Source organism: Phoenix dactylifera, chromosome 1 (genome assembly GCF_009389715.1).
Source record: "Phoenix dactylifera cultivar Barhee BC4 chromosome 1, palm_55x_up_171113_PBpolish2nd_filt_p, whole genome shotgun sequence".
NCBI lineage: Eukaryota > Viridiplantae > Streptophyta > Magnoliopsida > Arecales > Arecaceae > Phoenix > Phoenix dactylifera.
This window is the reverse complement of record NC_052392.1, coordinates 2,238,929-2,260,529: the sequence shown is the minus strand read 5'-3', so window position 1 is coordinate 2,260,529 and position 21,601 is coordinate 2,238,929. Positions and strand designations below refer to the sequence as shown.

Here is a 21,601-nt window from a genome sequence, read left to right as displayed (position 1 = left end):
GAGAAGCGAACCTCAAATCCTGGTCAAGGAGCACCATACAACCTAATCGAATTTTTACCGAAATCCACCCCTCTACAATCCAAAACAAAGCCCAGCTCGCATTAATTGCTCGTTGCATCTGGACGGCACCCCCATTTACTCCGGCAAAAAAAAGGCTGCCAAATCTCGCTCTCTTTCCTTCCCCACCGTCTCCCACCCTCTCCCCACCTCGCCCTCTCATAAATAAAACGAGAGAAAATAAAAGGGTAATGCGTTCGGAGAATAAAACCCAGAAGGAAACGAATAAAATAAAAAACAGCCATAGGAAATATAGAGAGGGATTGAGGAGGGGGGATTCGAGCGCCTCTTGTTCGATTTCTTGCCCTCCCCCGCCTCCGTCCTCTCGATATCGCCTTCCAGCCCTCGGATCTCCCACCAGGTACGGATTTCTCTCGCTTCAATCCTTAATAATCTCTCTTTAAAACCCTAGCTTTCTATCCTGCTGGAATCTTAAATATGGATCCCTATATTCGGCCATTTCTGTTGTTTTGGATCAAAATCCGATTTTTCTCGATGAAAGAGCGATTCCGTGGTGTAACGCCTAAAATCTTTTGCTCCGCTCTTCCCACTTTTCAGATCCGAAATTTGAATCGGGTTTCGGTTTGAGCTTGATTTTTATCGGAGCTCGTGCGGAATTAGCTTCAGAAAAGGTGATTTTTCTTGTATTTTTTTTGGGATTCTATATGATGTCTCGGTCGAAGTATGTGATTCTAGCTAGGTTATGCTAAATTATGTTCTTGGCTTTATCTCGATAATTCAGCGATTTAGGATTTAGGGTTTTATTGCGATTCTCCGTCCTGATGTAGCGTCGAAGGCTAAAATTGGATTTTAAGCGGATGAAAATTTAGTGCTTAAAACAATCAATTTTTTCGGTTCATTCCTCAGAGCCCAGCGGTCGTGACGATGAAGTTGAAGGATATTGTCATATAATTCTTTTTTTAAACCTACCAGTTGTGATCGTTCTTGTTTACAGAGTTCGAGATTGTAAATTTTGGCAGCAGTTTAGAAATAAATGGATACGACCTCACCGCCACCTCATCCAGGATATACTGCTGCAGTTGCTTCCCCAAGCACACCCACACCTCGTCCTGAAAGGCGACCGACCCCGCCTGCTTTCTCTTCTCCAGTAACAACTAGATTCTCTCCTCAGAGACCACCATATGAGCAGCCCCCTCTGTCTTCATCCAGAACACCGAGCTCGCTGTCATCTGGAGATGGAGCTCAGACTGGTAGCAGTCCTGTTCCCCAGTTCAGTAATCCTCCCGGCCCGCCCATCTTCACTTCACCACTACGTCCAGCAGCTGTGCCTTTCCGGACATCACCGGCAACTCCACAGCCAGTGCCTTTCTCTTCAGGCTCTTCTTTGCCCACATCGTCTCCACCGCTTTATTCTAATGGATCCTATGAGTTGCCTGTGCACCACGCTGCTGGGGTTGATGACTCCAGTTTTGAATCGCCATATGTACTCTTTTCTGCTCACAAGGTATCATTCTTTAGCACTTTCTTATTCCTTCTGGTTATATTTTAACATTAAATGCAAGCTCGTGTTGCCTGGCAGCATTTGTTTACACTGTTGTTCTGAGCTTTGATGTTTTCGTGGCTGTAGATGGTTTTGTAGCTAACCTCAATAGAGGATATGAGTCTTGCTAGCTAGTATAAGCGATATAATTTTCAGCCACTTCTAACTTGCAAGCTAAAATATTTTGTTTTTCCATTGAACTTTTCATAAAACCTTTATGTTAATTGCTATTTTTGTCCATCTTCTTCTCAACTTATAGTCCGCTTTGCAATGTTAGGTGCTGAAACACAAGAAGCTAGCAAATGTTCCAAGTCTGGGATTTGGAGCATTGGTCTCGCCTGGGAGGGAGATTGCACCTGGTCCTGAGGTAGTACAACGTGACCCACACCGTTGCCAAACCTGTGGAGCTTTTGCAAACCTTTATTCCGAGATTTTAATTGGTTCGGGGCAGTGGCAATGTGTAATTTGTAAGAAACTAAATAGCAGTGATGGGGAATATATAGCCTCAAGTAAGGAAGACATTCGACACTGGCCGGAACTTTCATCCTCAGCAATTGATTATGTTCACACTGGAAATAAACGGCCAGGTTATACTTGTAAAGCCTACATTTTATCGGGCTTGGGGCACCAGTCTGACTCATGAAAAGGGGGAGGGAGACTCCCGATCGGGTCTTCTTCCCTGTTTCAAACCCATCTTCCTCCTCCCGAATCCACCGGAAAAAAAAAACACAGAGGAAAACGGGGATCAAATCTTACTTAAATTGAGCCTTCTTCTTGCCTATAAAGACTCCTTTTCCCCTCCTCCCTAGGGCATCAACCAAGAGCCCTTCCATAGGAGGATTGACCGCCAAGCAATCTATGAGAGGAGATCGGAGTATTCGCCGCCGATCTAGCTGGAGGAACTCGCCGGAGGCAAGGTGAGCACCCTCTCCTCCTTCTCGTTCATCTTTGGGCCATTACTTCTTTGGGAATATGGCCGGTAAGCCGCTGGATTGAGGAGAACCGAGCATGCTCTCGGTGGCTTGGTCCCTTCTTCCGTTTCGGCCGGCCGTGGCGCACCATAGGCACTGCTGCGACCGTCAGTCATGGGGCAGTGTCGATCATGGGCTGCCACCATCAAGTTTCCCCGCCAATCGGGAGGAAGGAAGAGAGGGAGAGAGAGAGAGAGAACCACCCACTTCCCTCTTCTTTGTTCTTCTCCCTCTCTAGTTGCTCTCTCTTATTGCTATGATTTCTCTCTAGTTTAATTCAAGGAGATCATGGACTGTTGGTTAGTCCTAGGGTGCTAGATACTGGTGGACCCTTTAGAGAATCCATAAAGACTTTTGGGTTGTCAGCTATTTTGGATAATTTTTAATGATGACTTGATTCTGTAGGGGAACAATCTGTTGGATAAGAGGACGCTGAGCAGGGTTCTGCATATCCGGATTTATAGATCGCCATGAGGGCGGGTGATTAGTTTTTCTGAGTTAACAAAGTGTAAGGATCTTTATACGCCAACCTGCATGATATAAATATTTTGCACCTATATATGTATGATGTGCTATGATCCTGATAAGTAAGAAGCAAAAATGGTTTTATATTAAATTATATTTTGATCGTATTTGCTTGTGATTGGTATCATGATGGATGCATGCATGCGCATAATTTACACCTGCATAATTGGATTAATGAATGTGGTTGTTATGATATTTTCGTATTAAATCGTATTTTGATCATGTTTATTTGTAATTGATAGTATGATGGATACATACTTGAGCATAACTTACACTTATATAATTAGACTAATGAATTGGTGTTATAGACTAACCATGTTATATTGATTGTCCTATCACGGGCCGGAAACGTGACCATGATTAGTCTAGGTCAGAAATAAAGTGGAAAGAGGGATTGATGTGTGTTTGTGAATTAATTAAATGAACAGGGACTTTGGACTTATCTCGTTATTATTGATAAGCCATGCACTAAGTCTGCCTGGAAACTGTTGGCCAAACTGGGACGGTGGTTGGCGCCGTTACTGGCGTTTTTATAGAGAATCGCAGTTAACTGAAATAGTTGAGCCATTTGCGGTTCATCCTGCTACTATGGTTGCTGCAGCTGATGAAGGTGATGCTGATCTTGATTTCCTGGATGATGATTTGAGTGATTAGGTAATATTTCTGGCTCATTACTTTTAAATGAATTGTCTTAGAAAAGGAGCTTCACAGTAACCAGTTATTAGTTGTAAATTAATTGTCTTAGAAGAGGAGCTTTGAGCGGCCAGTTATTGCTTGTTTTAATTGTTCTGCAAATGAGTCCGCTGATGCAATTTGTCATGTATTTTGTGGGTAAAAAGGTTAAAATATTCATCAAAATGAATTTAAGTATCTGTGCTTGTCACTGTTATTCGTGCCTTTTTCTGTTTTAGATGGTCAATGACTCAATTGAGGGATGCTGCAGCCTTGCGGCTCTTAGCATCTTTATGTTATGCCCTGTTTTGATCGGCCAGCTCGGCTTGGGCTGGCTGGTCTGGAAATCACACCCCCCAACCCCCCCCCCCCCCCCCCCCCTCCCCCCCTCTCTCCAAACTGTGAGGGAGGCGAGGGCCACACAATTTCGCCGGAGCTCCACCCCTTCTTTCCTTCCCGGCCGATCTCCCTTGCTGGCGAGCCTCCAATTTTGGAAGGACAAGCCAAGGAGATCGCGGAATCCGAGGTCTCCTCCCTCTATTTCTTCTCCTTCTTCGGTTGCCGATACCACCACAATCTCCCCTTTTCTTCTCTTCTTCCCTCTCCATCATTTTCCTTTCCTCTTCCTTTCTCCTCTTCGGGCTCGCCGCACCACTCCATCTCGGCCGGATCGCGCCTCGCCGGAGCAAGGTAACGACTCTGGTCTCTCTTATTCCTTTCGTCAGCCGAAATTTGGCGAAAGATCACCGAAAAAATCCCCATGCCTCTCTTTTGTCGGTGGCCGTTTTCTCACCGCAATGCTGTCAGACCTCCGGCCGCAATCGTCGGTCCTCCGGCTGCAGCTGTCGTCGGAGGTCTCCTCCCCTCCCCTGTTTCTTGGTAGGGCAGGTTCACATCCCCTCTTCCACTAAAGAAAAGGAGGAGAGGGTGATGAAGAAGAGAGAAAAAAAGGAAGGAAGAAAGAAAAAAAAAGAAAAAGAAAATGAAAAAAAGAAAAGAAAAGAGAAAAGAGGAGAGAGAAAATTGGGAGAAAATATATATAGGTAAAAAAAAAAGTTAGACAGATTTCGATTTTGATTCAATCTTTCTCTCTCCACCTGCTTGTAGATCTTATTAAAGAGCCCTCGTTTGATGTTGCAGCAATTGCTTGGACTAGTCTTTTCTACCTCCTTACCCAGTTTGGACTTGAAGCCTACTCAAGTCCATTTCTATTTCTTTATAGTTTCTTAAATTGTATTTAGATTTTTAAATAGTTGAATGTCAATTTATTTATTTTCTTAAAAGGTTTTGGCTAAGTGTTGCCGATTTGCCCAATTGAGCCTAGTGATCTTTGGACGAACAGAAGTAAGTGACCCTTGCACAAACCTTGCTAATTCTTGAATTATTGATCAATTTAATTTATATAAAATAGGAAAATATAAATTATAGTGATGTGATTGGCTCTGCATTCTCTTAAAAATTTAGTATACATGATTATGATAAATTCATATCTTAGTATTGTGCTTTACCGTGGATGATTTATGCATGAATTATATTCTCTAAAATTATGGAAAAAAATTGCATGCTACCATGAAATGATTTATATGGCAAGATTATGCATTTTAAACTTTTATGATACCATTAAGCATGTTTTCAACCTAATTATATGGGTATGATTTATGAAAAATATGAAATATTTTATGAGCTCTCAAATAGTTATGGCCGTCCCTAGAAATGGGGGCCAATCGACACTCTGAAGATAGCATCCAACGAAAACGGCCTTCTGCCAATGGGTTAAAGTTGTAACGAATACGAACTATGATATCTTATTGATTACAAAAATGGTCTTGTCACAGGTTATAGTGACCATAGCGCGAAAAATCTGTGAGCACTCTTTTAGATTGACGGTATGGATAAATGGCAAACATTTGATGATTATGAATATTTTAAATTATATTTTTTAGCTTTACGAACTTGCATGATTTATGCATACATGATTGAATTGTTAACATATAGTTTGTTATTATGTTTATGAAATGCTTTGTTTTACAGTAAAAAATTACTTTCCAAATGGTGCATTAAATCATGTAAAAATTTATATTTGATTCGATAAGATAGTGTATGGTTACTTATTGAGCTGCAAAGCTCATTCATCTCTTTATATTTTTTTTTCAAAAAATTAAGGTTGCTAGGAGTGGTGAGGAATAAATGAAATGAAGGACAGAAGAATAAGCTTCAAGCATAGTAGCAAGTTCCTCATAAATTTAGTTTATGATTATAAAAATTTTGGGTTATGTAGCTGTGAGGACCCATGCGGGCGTGTGTTTAGTCCCACATCGGTTATTGGCTAGGTAGATCTTGGATACTTATACAGAATCAAGGAACCCAAATAATACCTTCTTGCTAGCCATTTTGGGTGAGGTCCTGGGTTGTTACAAATGGTATCAGAGCGGACCCGGCCCATAACTTATGTGGACTAGGAGACACTGCAGCACGGATTCCATTGGGGCTGACCACGGGCCAATCGTGGTGTTTGTGATTAGATTTGAATAGATATGAACCCTTTGCCTGACGAGGACGTCAGGGCTTGAACGGGAGGAGTATGTGAGGACCCGTGCGGGCGTGTGTTTAATCCCACATCGGTTATTCGCTGGGTAGATCTTGGGTACTTATAGAGGATCAAGGAACCCAAATAATACCTTCCGGCTAGCTATTTTGGGTGAGGTCCTGGGTTGTTACAGTAGCTTTGAAGATGTGTTGGATTTAGACACTCTGTACCCACTTCTTCTTAATTAATGAATTAAAAACTTTGGACCACTTTTATTATTGAATAAAATTTTTATACAAATTTATTATTGTGGGCTTCGTGTTATTATGGGCAATATCCCATGATAGCATGGCCATGTTCTGCTCCGGATTTGGGGCGTGGCACTTTATAACCCAACTTTTATAGTGTGTTTGCTGTATGTTGAAGATAAAAGGTCGTTGATATTTCTTTGAGAAAGGTCATTATTGTATCTCCAAGCATATGTCGAGAGGCACTTTTTTCCTTATCCTACCATTTGTAATGCCATGACAACCATCGGATGTCATGAACTTTGTTTTGCAACCCAATTAGAATGAGCTCCCTTGTATTCCAACTTTAAACATGGAATCAACAATAGATTATACTAAAACATATGCAATTTATTTTTTGAGCGACAAATGAGTAATTTATTTGAAAAAAGTTTGTGGTTATGCTGGAGCAAGCTCCTGATAGGAATGATTAGGCTTGAAAATCTAACATGAAATAACTCAGAGATGGTAATAATTTAATGACTTAACACAGCATTCACCATATACATGATGTAACTGTAAAATTGGCTGACTCAGAAGACACGCAGTTACTTACAGAGAGGAGGAAAAAAAGCTGCAGTCTCCTCTAAGAGGTAAATAATGATGACAGCTAGAATATTGAGGGCCAAAATCAAAGTGAATCATTGCTGATTTTGTTTCCAGTTTCCACCGCATATATCCATGTACCATAAAGTCTAATTGTTACAGAACTCCCAGTACTTACAGATACAGTGAATAATGAAACAACCAAGCCAACGACTTCTTGCTATCTAAAAATTGTGAGTGAATTTCACATTGTAACAGTGGAGAAATGGTGATGCTTTAAGAGTAAAAGATGATGGCTACCAACCAGAAGATAATGGCAGTACAATCCACTTCTTCACATTTATTACTACAAGCAAAATCTAAAGTATATCATCCAGACCAAGATGATTCAAACATGATTTCTTTAATATAATTTTAGCTTGATACCTGTAAACAAGCAATAAGCGGCATTAACAACAAATGGTAACAGCAGAATACAGACCGCTGAGCAGCAGTATGTGCCTGCACTAGGATGCCATTATTGCAGAACGTCCCTCACTTGAAGATAGACATTTCTGAACTGCATCACATGTAGCTTTTGGATGCTCAACATTACCATCCATAATGTTGGCACATGTCCAAAGCCTATCAGGCTCTACTCGGCATTTTTTGTGAGGTGTTGTGACGGGGAAGGAGGATCAGGCTCCTGTATGATTTAACTGGGTATTTCCCTATGCTTCACAACTTGAAATACTTGGCAGAGACATCTGATTTGGCTGTTGCACGCTGTGTTTGGGTTCTGCATCATGATTATCAGAATTTTCATTGACATATCCTGCCTTTATTCCGGAGAAAGGATGCCTTGGATTCATTTGAATTGAATTTCTCCATGTGTGCTACATTTTACGTTCGGCCTTTCCATTGTCGTACATATTTCATTTTGCCAAATAGGAGCTTTAGATATCTGCATTGCCTGAATATGGTCTGGAATAAATTTCTTGGTTGTTTCTGCATATAATACATATAACAGCACTAGCAGCACTATAAAGTCTGTTGATAAGGAACTCTCGTCCATTGGGACTTCTCAGACAAGAAGGTCGCTGCATATATTGTGTATGAAGAAAAGGTCTAACTAGTAAATCTGTGGGCTAAAAACAATCATCTGATACACAATATGCACAAAGACAGGGATGGCTTCAGCTGCAGTTTTTGAGCAGAGATCTAGAATATGTAGGCTGCTTCTTTTTTTTTTTCTCCTTTTTAAAGAACAAGGAATGAGGGGCTAAGGGAGGCCCCTCCCACCATTCAATATAGAGAGAAAGAAGAGAGTATAAAGCAGAAGGAATAAACAAGAAATGCATGGAAGAAAAGGAACTTGAACAGGGCACTGAAGCAGAGGAGTACTTTCCATGAATCATGGGATGGCTTCTCCTCTGGAAAATTCTTGCATTTTGTTCATTCCATAAATTCCACTAAATGGTCAAGACTGACTTATCCCATCCTCTCCTGAAGCATCTTTTTTGATTCTCATCAATCTATATGACATCCACAAGAAAAGTAGGGATGGAGGATGATCTTTAATTTTCAGACAAATCTTGACCACGAACCAGATACTCTCGCTATAAGAGCAATGCAGGAACAAATGGCTCCCTCACTCACCAGCTCCATCATAGAGGGAACACAAGCAAGAAACTTGCCATCCCTTTATTCTCAGAACGTCTACTCTATGTAATCAATTTTTGAGCGCCAACCAAGAGAATATTTTGATTTTTTAGGTGCATTCACTTTCCACATGGCACTATTAATATGGGCAGAGAACACCACTATTGTTAATGAAATGATACAAGGATCTCATTGGGTATGTTCGGCCTGCTGTGAGTCTCCATAATGGTTTATCCTCATACATTCAGGATGCACTAAGTGCAGCAATTCATATAAAGCTTTCAAGCTCCTTTGTTTTTGCTTAGAGGCAGTTGCAACAGGATAGATAAATTCCCATCTCAGAAAACTCCACTTAATTAGCGAAGCTGCAGATACATTAGGTCTTACAGCAACTACATACAGAAGGTCAGAGTTCTGCAAACTCTACAGTTGGGTGCGATTACAAAGCTCTATGTCTCTGCATATGCGAGACCACATGCATCATGGATGCCATACTCTAGTATTCTAAGATCATAAAGTGCAAGAGTTACATTTGGAAGATCATAGAGTATATAGACTCCTAGGGAGTTAGATTTACTTAATAAAAACTCCAGAGTTCATGAATATCCAACACAACAAACATAACAATAACACAACTGTAAGAAATTTGCCAACCATTCCTTGCATAACTTACAGCATTGCACCAAGAAAGTCTTCCCTTCAAATCCATTCTTGAGGAGGTAATTGTGGATTGACAGCAACAACCTCTCACATTGCCTAAAGCTCCTTGTCTGCCCACTGGAAATGGAAGACTGCAGAATTAGAACCCCAGGTATGACCCCTGCATTGGTTTCTCTTTCTAGTTATGTGCTTATCTTTGTATTTCACTAATTAAGTGCTTTTACTCAAAATAAGCAGCAAGAGAAAGTTTCTTCCTTTGGTCGTAAGAAAACAACAAAAGAACTTCATGAGAAGAAAATAAAAAAGAAAAAATAGCTAGAGAAACATTGAAGGGCTTCCCAAGAAGTCAATAAAAAGGGTATGGAGACTAGAATTTCATCTTCAAGAAGCAATATCACGGTCACACATGGTATCTTATACATTCATTTGTATCTTTTTTTTTTCTTTGAGAGAAGACATTCATTTTTATCATTTACATCATGGGAGCCTTCCATTTATTTTTGCTTAGACGGCATGACTATTTAGTGTTTTTTTCCCTCAAGACCAGTAGAGGCTAGTTAACTCCCCACCTTTTCCACCCTATACAGCCTTGGGGGCTGACTCCAACCAAAATCGAACTCCTGACTTCTTGCCCAAATGGCAAGAGATGATGCTAGCCGAGCAAGTGCTCGTCAATATGATTGTTTAGTAATTGATCCTTTAAACTTGTCTTAGCTACTCTTCTTACCATGCTATCCTCAATTTTTTCTTATGCACCTTTGCATTGTTTATGCGGATACTCTAACAATGTTTCTCAATAGACACATCTACATACCCAACACTGCACACAATTCATGTTATTCTACAATTTAACATCCATCCATTTCAACATTTTTTCCCCCCAAGAGATGCTCATCTTATTTGGTTTGGCTCTTTTTTCCTGTGGTATAGGACATGAAGCACCAACTCATATTTTGGTTATGACCCTCCTGATCAAATATGATCTATTTTGTAGTGATTGTATCTAATATTTGGGTAACTAAAACTTGAGACCATGTTATATCAAACAGCCACTTAGCTAAATCAGTTGGCTATATATACAACCTTTCATTTGACCACATGTTTATATCCTCTTATCTTTATTTGTGGAGATTACTTGTACATTGTTCTGCTTAAACGTCATAGAATATATGAAAAACTGGATCCTTATATTATCAAAATTAGTTTTTTTATCACATCTTGTGCCTCAGCTAAAGCTACTAGAAAAGATTCAGGTTGATTTCTAAATCTGAAAATATAGTAGTTTCAGCAAATGCGTAAGTGAATTCAGTAGTACTCTATTGTTTGGTAAAAAAAATAAAATATAGTAGTATTCTTGATGTGTTAGCTCCCATTACATAACTTATTGAAAGGTCAAGCTGAAGATAAAATTATGAAATGGCCAAAAGGGCAATAAGTTGTTTCTCTTATCTCTTGTCTGCCTAGATTGGACAAGTCTTGCTAAATCTACCAGTCCTTCAAAAAATGGGATCTTTTTTCTGAAAATTGTTCCAAAGGTAAAAGGACGACTTCTTACAAAAAGAATGCCTTGTCTAATCAACTTGGGATCTGATATGCAACTGAGCCACTAGCTTCACATCTATCTGATCGTGCATCTCATTATGTTTTAAGAAGAATATATATTTTGCTATAGAATGGGACCCAGTAAGTATACGTCTTGGATATTCATAGGAGAAGCAGAATAATCACATTATGTCCTCCCTACAACAGAATGATGTGCAGGAATTACTAGATGGGGTTAAGAATGGAAAATATTCATTTGTGACATTCTGCCTAGAATATAATTGGCATTGCATCTTTTTTCAATTCAATGTGGGCATCATATATCTGTCTTTCTATCTTGTTTTTCAAGAATTGTGGAGAGGGTAATAGTTCTTGGTATCAGTCTTGTTTTCTTTTTTTAATCTAAGTTCTTTCTGTGCTTAAGGAATCTTGAAGAGTGGCCAAGATCATTTTCACAAAAAAACAAAAAATAATTAATGCCAAGATGATTCCAATAAATAAACAATCAAGTTGGAGAAGAAACTAATTTTGTATTAACACATTACAGATTTTAGGAAGATGACAACAATTTGGTTAATGTTGACAGGGATTTAGATATCAGTGCTCATACCCTTGCCAGACACCAACCGGCACAGTGTGTGTGCCATGCCAGCACATGTTCAATTCTATATCAAAAGAAAAGAGAATAAAAACTTAAAATTCTTTATTAGTTAAAAAAACTTGAAAATAGATTTAATAGGGTTGTTCCAATCCATACCGATGGTTTTGCATTGTATTATAGTGGGGACTGCGAGCTGCAACCAAAAAGGAACCCAAGCTGTAGGAATTGATCCATGTTGCAATCAGTTACGTCATCAGATATTGAAGATACAACACTATTGTTTGCCTGCTGGAACAGTAAGATTGCGGAATTAGAATCATAGGTATGAGCCCTTCATTGGTTTCACTTTCTAGCTATGGGCTTATCTCTGTATCTCACTAATTATATGCTCTTACTCAAAATAAGTAGCTAGAGAAAATTTCTAACAACTAGGAAAAAAAAAGCTTCACACAAGGAAAAAGATTAAAAAAAAGTTAGAGAAACATTGCAAGGGTGCCCCAGAAGTGAGAAAACAAGTATTGAGACTGGATTTCCATCTTCAAGAAGCAATATTCCAGACACACAAGCTTTAGAGTAGGGTTGAAAACAGGTCTGATATAATTTGACAGCACCATTTCTGTATTCAAATCGGATTAGAGACTAAAAAATTTGATATCTAATCATATCCAGATCTGAATATGGATATCTATTTATAGATTTTGATTTTAAATATTTTTTCAATCTAGATCCTAGTATTTTGTAAAAAATAATAAAATAAATTGTACAACCCAAGATTCAAGCCAACATTTTCCAGTTTGAAAGGCAAGCCTTCAACCACTAGTCTACAACATGATTATTGCTTCATGTAAGTAATTTATTTTATCTATCCATAAGTAATGTTCCTTGCATGTTCTTTATTTTTTATTAAAAACCTTTTTCTCTTTGATGAAAAATAAAAAATAAATATATTTTATTTTACTCTTTATGATATTTTCAAAGATTTATTGTTTAAAAAGTCAATATTAATAACTTGTATATATTTTCTATATCTATACATAACTTTTATTACAAACTCTTTCAAAATAGATAATTCATGATCTAGACCCTTAACAAGGTAGGTCTCTGTGCAGGTTTATGAATAATCATGCCTTAAATCCTTAGTTATCTATGTATCATTGCAATCTACATGGTAAATTCTATTCCTATCCTTTATGACTATGTAAATTGATATCAATTTTCATCACTGAATTCTGCCAAAAAATTGATTTATAGCCAAATAGTATTTGACTTATATTTATATTAAGATATCAAAATATGGATACAAATAATATCCAGCATATATCCATATCCGTTCTAAATGACTATAAATGCACTTAACTCTAAATTGTATCCGTATCTGTTTAGAACAAATATGGATGTTAATTTTGGAATCCATTTAATATGCATATCCATATACGTATTTATTAAAAAATAAGTTTTTCTGATCACGTTTTGTGTCTCATTTATAGCAACTAGAAAAGATTTAGCTTAATTTCTAAAGCCAAAAATATGATAGTTTGAGCAAATGTAACAAAGAATTTAGTAGTACTCTTTTGGTCAAAAAAAAAAAAAGTAGTACTATTGATGGGTTAGGTCCTATTACATCACTTATTGGGAGGTCAAGCTGAAGCTAAAATTAAGAAATGGCTAAAGGGGCTATAAGTTGCTTCTCTTTTCTTGTCCATGCGAGTTGGACAAGTCTTGCTAAACCAACCTGTCCTTGAAAAATGGATTCCTGTTTTTGAAAATTGTTCCAAAAGAAAAGAGACTTTTTCTTGCAAATAGAATCCCTTGCCCAATCAACTTGAGATTTGCTATGCAACTGGGGCAGTAGCTCTATGGCATGTAGGTAACTAAGTTAGGATGAGTGGTGCGTCTTATTATGTCAGAGGAAAAATATACATATTGTCACAGAATGGGACCCAGTAAGTATACATCTTCCATGTTCAGAAGAGAAGCAGCATAACGTACATTTCTGTTCGCCCTTATCCTTGAGGAGGCAATCATCTTCCCTAGAACAAAATGATTTGCAGGAAACCATGGATGGGTTCAAGATTGGAACACATTATCTATGACATTCTGCCCAGAATGTAATTGGCAGTGCATCTTTTTCCAATTCAAAGTTGGCATCATATGCCTGCCTTTCTATCTTGTTTTTCATGGATTTCTGAGAAGGTAGCAGTCCTTGGTATCAATTCTGATTTCTTCTTTTAATGTGAGTTCTTTTCGTGTTTAAGGAATATTGAACAGTGGTTTGGTACCTACATAAGTTTAGTTAATATAAGACAAGCTCGCCTCTCTTGACTATTGTTCTGGTTTGCAAAATGCTGGGGAAAAAGAAAAGAAAAGAAAAGAAAAGATCAATGCACACACATGACATGACACCTAGAATATCAGTTGTTCTAAGACCAATCCTAAGATCCACGCTTGTCAAATGTATACTTGTAGATGTCTGCTAACAAATTTTGATAAGTTCTAAATTCTTGTAGCATTGATTATTACAGACATCTAGATGTCATAATCATTATAATCATCAAGCCTTTTTCCAACTATTTAGAGTCGGATTTACGGATCCTCATTCATCAAGTATTCTAATTTAGGACTATCTCTAAAGTTATTCCAAGTTTCTTTCATATCTTGCCAAGCTCATGTACTGCCTGTAATTTAGAATCTCATTACTCATTGGTAGGTTTTGTCACTTACTATGAACAACTAGCTGCTCAAATTGGATTTGGTGCTAATGGGGCTTAAACGACTAATAGTTCCTCATGAATGGGTTCAAAAGAATGCCTAACATTTCTGACCTATATATAGGCATGTGACAATCAAGGCGTACTCATGCCTTGTATATGTGTGTCATGACCCAAAAACAGATTGCTTGTGTTATCATCAATTTGCAAGCTATAAGACACCGCATGTAGCAATGAAAGCTATAAGTCCTTTTTATAAACCTTAGTTCTCAGCAAACACAACCACAACAATGAAAAAGGCGCACATAAAGATGCTTCTGGCCTGAACCTACTATATTACTGTTGACTATGTGCGAAACCACTCCCTTTGCATGCTGCTACCAGTTAAGATCATCTAGGAGTTGATGCCAAGATCATTTCCCAAAAAATAAAAAAGAAGTAATGCCAGGCCAAGAAATAAACAATCAAGTTGGACAAGAAACAGACTTTAAGGAAGATGACAGCAATCAAACTTGGTTAATGTTGACCAAGGATTTAAATATCGGCTTCTCTTACTAGTTATGTGCTTATCTCTATATGTCACTAATTTTATGCTCTTACTCAAAATAAGCAGCAAGAGAAAATTTCTAACAACTAGGAAAAAAAAACTGCACACAAGGGAAAAGATTAAAAAAAAGTTAGAGAAACATTGCAGGGTTGCCCCAAAAGTGAGAAAAAGAGTATTGGACTTCCATCTTCAAGAAGCAATATACCAAACATACAAGCTTTAGAGTAAGGCTGGAAACAGGTCCAATATAATCTGACAGCACCATTTTCGTATCCAAATCGGATCAGATTAAAATTAAAAATTTTGATATCTTATCATATCCGGATCCAAATTTGGATATCTTTTTATAGATTTTGTTTTTAACTATTTTTCCAATCTAGATCCAAGTATTTGGTAAAAAAATCATAAAATAAATTGTATAACCGAAGATTCAAGCCAACGTTGTCTGGTTTGAATGGCAAGCCTTCACCCACTAGTCTACAACATGATTATTGCTTTATATTATAAGTAGTTTATTTTATCTATCCTTAAGTATCATTTGATGTATATTCTCTATTTTTTATAAAAACCCTTTTCTCTTTGATAAAAGAATGAAAATTAATATATGCTATTTTATTCTTTATGATATTTTCAAAGCTTTATTGTTTAAAATGTCAATATTAATAACTTCCATGTATTTTCTATATGTATATATAATTTTTCTTACAAGCTCTTTAAAAATAGATAATTCATGATCTAGACCCTTAACCAGGTAGGTCTCTATGTAGGTTTATAAATAATCTTGCCTTAAATCCTTAGTTACAAGATTCAGAATGGATTTAATAGGGCTGTGCTGATCCATACCAATGGTTCTGCAGTGATTTGTACCAGGGGCTGTGAGCTGCAACATCCCATGCTGCAATCATCTGCGACATCAAACATTGAAGATACAGCACTGTTAGCATGCTCAATCATCACACAATCCAACACTTGTTTCTCCTTGGTTCCATCATCAATTGTTTCTTTGTTCTCTGTTTCCTCTGCAAAGACATATAAAGAAACAGAGCAGTTGGTGCCAGTATAATTATTAATTTGGCAATTGGCCAAAATGCAACTATAGCTACCTGCAATTTCGACATGTGGAGGAATAGATGTTTGTCGATCATCTTGTGGAAACTGGAGTTGAGGGCATCGGTCTATTCTTAAGATTTTTGGGAAGAAAAGGCAATTCAGTCCTTCCACCCATATGAGCTTGGGGCAATTCACAAGCTGCAGCTCCTCAAATTTATATCGGTTCTGCTGCGCCAACATCAAAAATGTTAGGCCCTCACAACTATCAACCACCAAGAACTTGAGCGTGGATGGGAACAATTTATCTTCCATGACTCGGACTCCAGGACAGTCCTTTATAACCAAGCTTCGAAGAGATGTGAGGTTGGGCAGGCACCGTAGTGGTGGGATTTTTGTGCAACCCCATATGGTTAGCTCTTCAAGTACGGATATGGAGTCTCTTCGCAGAAAGAGTTCCCAAGAATTACTGAAACAAAGATGCTCAACGGATGTCAAATCATCAAACCCATGCATTATGTTCTCCCATGTGTTTGATGTAGTCAGCTTGTTGCCTGAAGCGACCTGGTACATTAGCAAAAGAGAATCAGAGAACTCTGTTGGTGCATGTGTTTCATACAGAAGAATTAAAACAAACAATCTAAGAATATCCGATTGTATAAGTCTTCAAGTGGTCAATTGGAGCACTTCAAATTTAGGATGAAGTGTACCTGAATGCAATTGATTCTTTGTATTTGGCACCAATTACTCAATCCAAGGCAATCAACAATTTTCACTGTGTAAGGCATAGATGAGAGCCGATCATCTTGTGGAAGCCGGAGTCGAGGGCATCGTTCTATTCTTAAGATTTTTGTGAGAAAAAGGCAATTCAGCCCTTCCACCCATTCGAGCTTAGGGCAATTTATAAGCTGCAACTCCTCAAATGCATATTGGTTCTGCTGTGCCAAGCACAGAAATGTTAGGTCCTCACAACTATCAACCACCAAGGACTCGAGAGTGGATGGGAGCAGTCTATTTTGCAAGACTCGGACTCCTGGACAGTCCTTTATAACCAAGCTTCGAAGAAATATGAGCTGGGGCAGATCATCTTGTGGAAGCTGGAGTCGAGGGCATCGTTCTATTCTTAAGTTTTTTAGGAGGAAAAAGTAATTCAGTCCTTCCACCCGTTCGAGTTTAGAGCAATTGACAAGCTGCAGCTCCTCAAATGCATATCGGTTCTGCTGTGCCAACCGCAAAAATGTTAGCTCCTCATAACTATCAACCACCAAGGACTCGAGCGTGGATGGGAGCAGTCTATCTTGCAAGACTCGGACTCCCGGACAATCCTTTATAACCAAGCTTCGAAGAAATATGAGATGGGGCAAATCATCTTGTGGAAGGCGAAGTCGAGGGCATCGTTCTATTCTTAAGATTTTTATGTGGAAAAGAAAATTCAGCCCTTCCACCCGTTCGAGCTTAGGGCAATTCACAAGCTGCAGCTCCTCAAATGCATATCGGTTCTGGTGCACCAATAGCAAAAATGTTAGCTCCTCACAACTATCAACCAACAAGGACTTGAGCATGGATGGGACCAGTTTATCTTCCCAGACTTGGACTCCATGACAGTTCTTTATAACCAAGCTTCGAAGAGATGCGAGTTTGGGCCACCAATATAGTGGGATGTCTGTGCAATCCCATATGGTTAGCTCTTCAAATATGGATAATTCTTGAAAGAGTTTCCAAGAATTACTGAAGCAAAAATGCTCAACGGATGTCAAATCATCAAATGCATGCATTATGTTCTCCCATGTGTTCGATATTGTCAGCTTGTTTCCTGAAGCGACCTGGTACATCAGCAAAAGAGAATCAGAGAACTTTGTTTGTGCATGAGTTTCATACAGAAGCTTTAAAACAAATAATCTGAGAATGTACAATTGTGTGAGTCTTCAAGTGATCAATTGAAGAACTTCAAATTTAGGATGGAAGGTACCTGAATGCAGTTGATTTTTTGTACTTGGCACCAGTTACTCAATCCAGGGTAATCAATAATTTGCACTCTGAAAGGCAAAAAAGATGAGAGCTGATCTTTTGCCATTATATTAAGTTTAGGGCAATTTTGTATAATTAATTCATTGAGATAAGTAATGCTTTGCAACACTAATGTCAATTGCTGGCACTCCCCAATATGCAAATGTCGAACATTGGATGGCAGTCCTTCCTCGGATAAAAGCCGGAGTTGAGGACAATTGTATATTTTCAGATATTTAAGCAAATGGAGATGATGCAGCCCTGCTATGGATGTGAGTTGCAGGCAACCAGAAATGTCCACACTCTCAAGCATGGATGTTGAGATGGGTACGTCCAGATTTCCAAGAGACTCATGAATGTATAGATCAAGAGAGCTTATTTTTTTACAATTCTCTATAGTGAAATTTTTAAGTGATCCAAAGGAGAAAGGATCTCCCACCCATTTTGGAAATTTGGAACCACCATACCCTTGTATTGACAAAATTTCGAGGTTGGCGTGAGGTTGGAGATACTCGAGCATGGCTTCCTCCCTTTTTTCATCTGCTGGAATATCCTTATTTTCCTCTGAAAAAGCTTCTAGATGTAGTCCTCTGTTATGATACGGATCATTTTTGCAGTCGACCGCATTCCAATATAGAAACAACTCCTTAAGTTTATGCTTATGTTTAAGACCAGCATCCTTGGCATTCTCTATGTTTACCAAGTTTCTGAGCCCTGAGATGCTGAGAAATCCTTGGAGATTCATGAAGTCCTTCAGCACTCCTATCCCACCCTGCACTTTATAACATCCAAGAAAGATCTGAAGTTTTGTTAGTTTTCCGATCCCAGCTGGCAGGCAAAGAATTACCCTGTTCGCAATTTGTAGGTGGTGGAGGTTGGTAAGGTTGCCTAGGCCATATGGTAACTCTGCAAGATTCTGACAGTCAAGTTCCATTGCCTGTAGGTTATAAAGGAGGCATATTGATTTAGGGAGCTTCTCAATTTTGTTGGATGTGATATGTAAGTATCGTAGGTTGGTACAATTGCCTAGGTCATCTGGTAACTCTGCAAGATGTGGGCAATCAAGTACCAATGTCTGCAGGTTGCGGAGCTGACAAACTGTTCCAGGCAGCCTTTTAATAAAATGTATGAACAATTTAAAGTATCTGAGGTTAGTAAGGTTACCTAGTTCATCTGGTAACTCTACAAGACTCTTGCAATCAAGTACCAATATCTGTAGGTGATAAAGGAGGCATACTGAATCAGGGAACTTCTCACTATAGTAGGAAATGATATATAAGTTGCGCAGGTGCTTCAGGTGCCCGAAAAAATCTGGGATCTCATGTTTTCTTTCCCAACAAAATTCTAGAGTCCGTAAAAATCTTAGTAGCATTAATTCTTGGATCACTGTTGGAAATCTAGGCGAATACGGTTTTAACAAGGTCCGTAAGGTGCTAAAATTATATGAGCGCAGTGATTTCACAAATTCCTCTCGATCTTTCACATATAAATGGCGAACCTCATTGGGGAGACTCGGTAGCTTCTTATCCACAATTGCCCAGCACTCATTTCCTGCAATAGATTTCGCTAGATCATGTATCATATCATGCATCTTAAAATTAGACCAATGAGAATCGAAGAACGATCTTCTCTGTAAGTCAATGAAGTATTCATTGCCAATGTCTTCGAGTCTTCTTGTACCTCGAGATGTTTGGATGTAACCTTGCGCCATCCACAATCGGACTAATTCATCTTTGTCAAACACATAATCCTTTGGAAACATGGAACAATAAACGAAACAAGGTTTTAGATGTGCTGGCATGCGACTATAGCTTAATCTAAGAGCTGGCAAAATCTCATTATTCTCATCGATTTCCCATACATCACTTTGCATGACATCCATCCAGCTATCTTCATCTGCCGTGTATCTCAGAAGGCTTCCAATTGACTTCACAGCCAATGGTAAACCGGAACACTTCTCGACAATCTGCTTACCCATATCCGTCAATCGTACTTGTTCTTCAAGGTTCCGACCACGAAATGCATAATGCCTGAATAATGACCAAGACTGCTCTGGAGACAAGCAGCGAGGATGATAAGGGCGCACTGTCTGCATGATTTCGGCGACCGAATCATTCCTACAGGTCACGATAATTCTTACTGTTTCTGCACCAACAAAGGGGTTTCTTAAGGACTCCCAATAGCTTTGTTGCTCATTCCATACATCGTCGAGCACGAGCAACACTTTCTTTCCCTTCACCTTCTTCTCGAGAGTATCTTGAAGTGTGCTTAGTTGTGCAAGATGACATTGATTTTTAGTAAAAGACTCAATGATGTCCTTCGCTAGCCTTTTAACATCGAAATCATCAGATACACAGACCCATCCAGTCAAATCAAAATTTTCTTTTACCTTGGAGTCGTTGTAGACCAGCTGAGCGATGGTGGTTTTTCCCAGTCCCCCCATGCCGACAATCGGAACCACGGAGATACCATTTCCCACACCGTCTGAAAACAACAAATTAATTACCTCCTGCTTGTCGCGCTCCCTTTCATAAAAAGCCGACTCATCCATCTTGTGGCTGGTTGGTGCTGGGTACGGAGCTTCGAGGACCCGTCGCTCTCCATCTCCCTCTCTTAAACGGAGGCGTTCCCGATCCTGCGAGATCTCATCGAACCTCTCCCTGATGTCCCTGATTCTATCCCCCATGCCGTCTGGAATTGAAACCTGTTGGAGTTTTAAATTTATAAAATGATTTAATTTCTTTTAAAAAATAAACCAGCCTTACCCCCTGAATTTTAGATGATTAAAATACTTTAAAATACTAAATTTTTCAGACGTTTCTATCCCCCAAGCCGTCCGGAATTGAAACCACCATGGTGGAAAGAGAACCACTAACCTCTTTCGCATCGTCCCCTTCCACTCGCTTCCCGTTGCGGGAAGCTCGGCCTTCCACTTGGGCTCGCAGTACCTCGTACTGGTACTCGTCCAGCACGTCGTCTGCTTCATAAGCCACTTCTTTAAGCTCCTTCAGCCAGAGCTTGACGGATTCCTCTCGTATCTCCCTCTCCTCCGCGTCATGGAGCACTGCCCGGATCCTCTTCAATGTTCTCTCCAGCTTCTCCAGATCTTTCAAGACATGGCTGCGTGGATCCGATGATGAAGACGGCGAGACTGCCCATCTGCGAACACAGCTCACTGCTTGGCTGGTTTTTGATACGATGGAAGATAGGAAAGCGCTCTCCATTGCACAACCTCGATTTCCTCTTTGCTCTGCTCGGATAAGACACGGCAAAGAGGAAAGAGGGCTTTGGCTTTCCTTCTCGTCCCCTTCTCAAAAAGGGCGAACCGGAGTCAAGTCGACGCGGAGGAAATAGTATTACAAATTTACAATACTATTTTATAAATGTCAAGTTGCTCATGGTGACAATGTCGGCATACTATTTTATAGATGCCAAGTTGATAATCATGCCATTGTTTAATTTTTTTGCGGAAGATCGTGCCAACGTCTGTAAGCCCAAAATAATGTCTAGTGGCAGGGGTGGCGCAGGAGGGACCCCCGCCTATTGCAAGCCTTGGACTGCGGCAGTCAACGCCTGGACTTGTTGTACCAGCGCATCGAACTATTGCGGCTGGATCTGCGGAGCTTGGCCCGTAGGAGGCATCGGCGGTGGGTTCTGGACTGAGCGGCCGGAAGTTGGTACACGTTGTCTGGAGGTATTAGAAGCTCCTCTGCTACTTAGCCTTATGATCACGACTCGGGCCCTTCCTCTAGCGCCAAATGT

The 21,601-nt window shown here is 39.4% G+C and overlaps 3 protein-coding genes across 13 annotated transcripts in view; 2 read left to right on the top strand and 1 right to left on the bottom strand.

Moving 5' to 3' along the window:
• The window catches only part of LOC103699428 (UDP-N-acetylglucosamine transferase subunit ALG13 homolog), a 46,137-nt gene that overhangs the window by 17,462 nt on the left and 7,074 nt on the right, over nt 1-21,601 (top strand). The gene's annotated exons all lie outside the window — the stretch shown is intronic.
• Nucleotides 141-3,912, top strand: LOC120109933 (classical arabinogalactan protein 9-like). 4 transcript variants are annotated; one of them, XR_005510745.1, is made up of 4 exons: nt 141-418; nt 616-689; nt 1,013-1,522; nt 3,483-3,912. XR_005510745.1 is itself a non-coding variant. In XM_039123745.1 (4 exons), exons 3-4 carry the CDS (start codon nt 1,052-1,054, stop codon nt 2,199-2,201), a joined length of 837 nt encoding a protein of 278 aa, XP_038979673.1. In that variant the 5' UTR covers nt 141-418; nt 616-689; nt 1,013-1,051; the 3' UTR covers nt 2,202-2,274. The 4 variants fall into 4 exon arrangements, 3 of the variants coding, with proteins under 3 accessions (XP_038979673.1, XP_038979680.1, XP_038979677.1); XM_039123745.1 differs by lacking the exon at nt 3,483-3,912 and adding an exon at nt 1,836-2,274; XM_039123752.1 differs by lacking the exon at nt 3,483-3,912 and adding an exon at nt 1,836-2,274 and having other exon boundaries at nt 560-689.
• LOC103699572 (putative disease resistance protein RGA4) lies at nt 9,054-21,164 on the bottom strand. Of its 5 annotated transcripts, none has more exons than XR_005510726.1 (8): nt 20,716-21,164; nt 17,802-20,543; nt 16,543-17,655; nt 15,889-16,396; nt 15,629-15,804; nt 11,687-11,818; nt 11,540-11,594; nt 9,054-9,547 (listed from the first exon to the last, which is right to left on the bottom strand). XR_005510726.1 is itself a non-coding variant. In XM_039123669.1 (7 exons), exons 1-6 carry the CDS (start codon nt 21,061-21,063, stop codon nt 11,705-11,707), a joined length of 5,001 nt encoding a protein of 1,666 aa, XP_038979597.1. In that variant the 5' UTR covers nt 21,064-21,164; the 3' UTR covers nt 9,054-9,547; nt 11,687-11,704. The 5 variants fall into 5 exon arrangements, 3 of the variants coding, with proteins under 3 accessions (XP_038979597.1, XP_038979605.1, XP_038979607.1); XR_005510728.1 differs by having other exon boundaries at nt 9,054-9,504; XM_039123669.1 differs by lacking the exon at nt 11,540-11,594.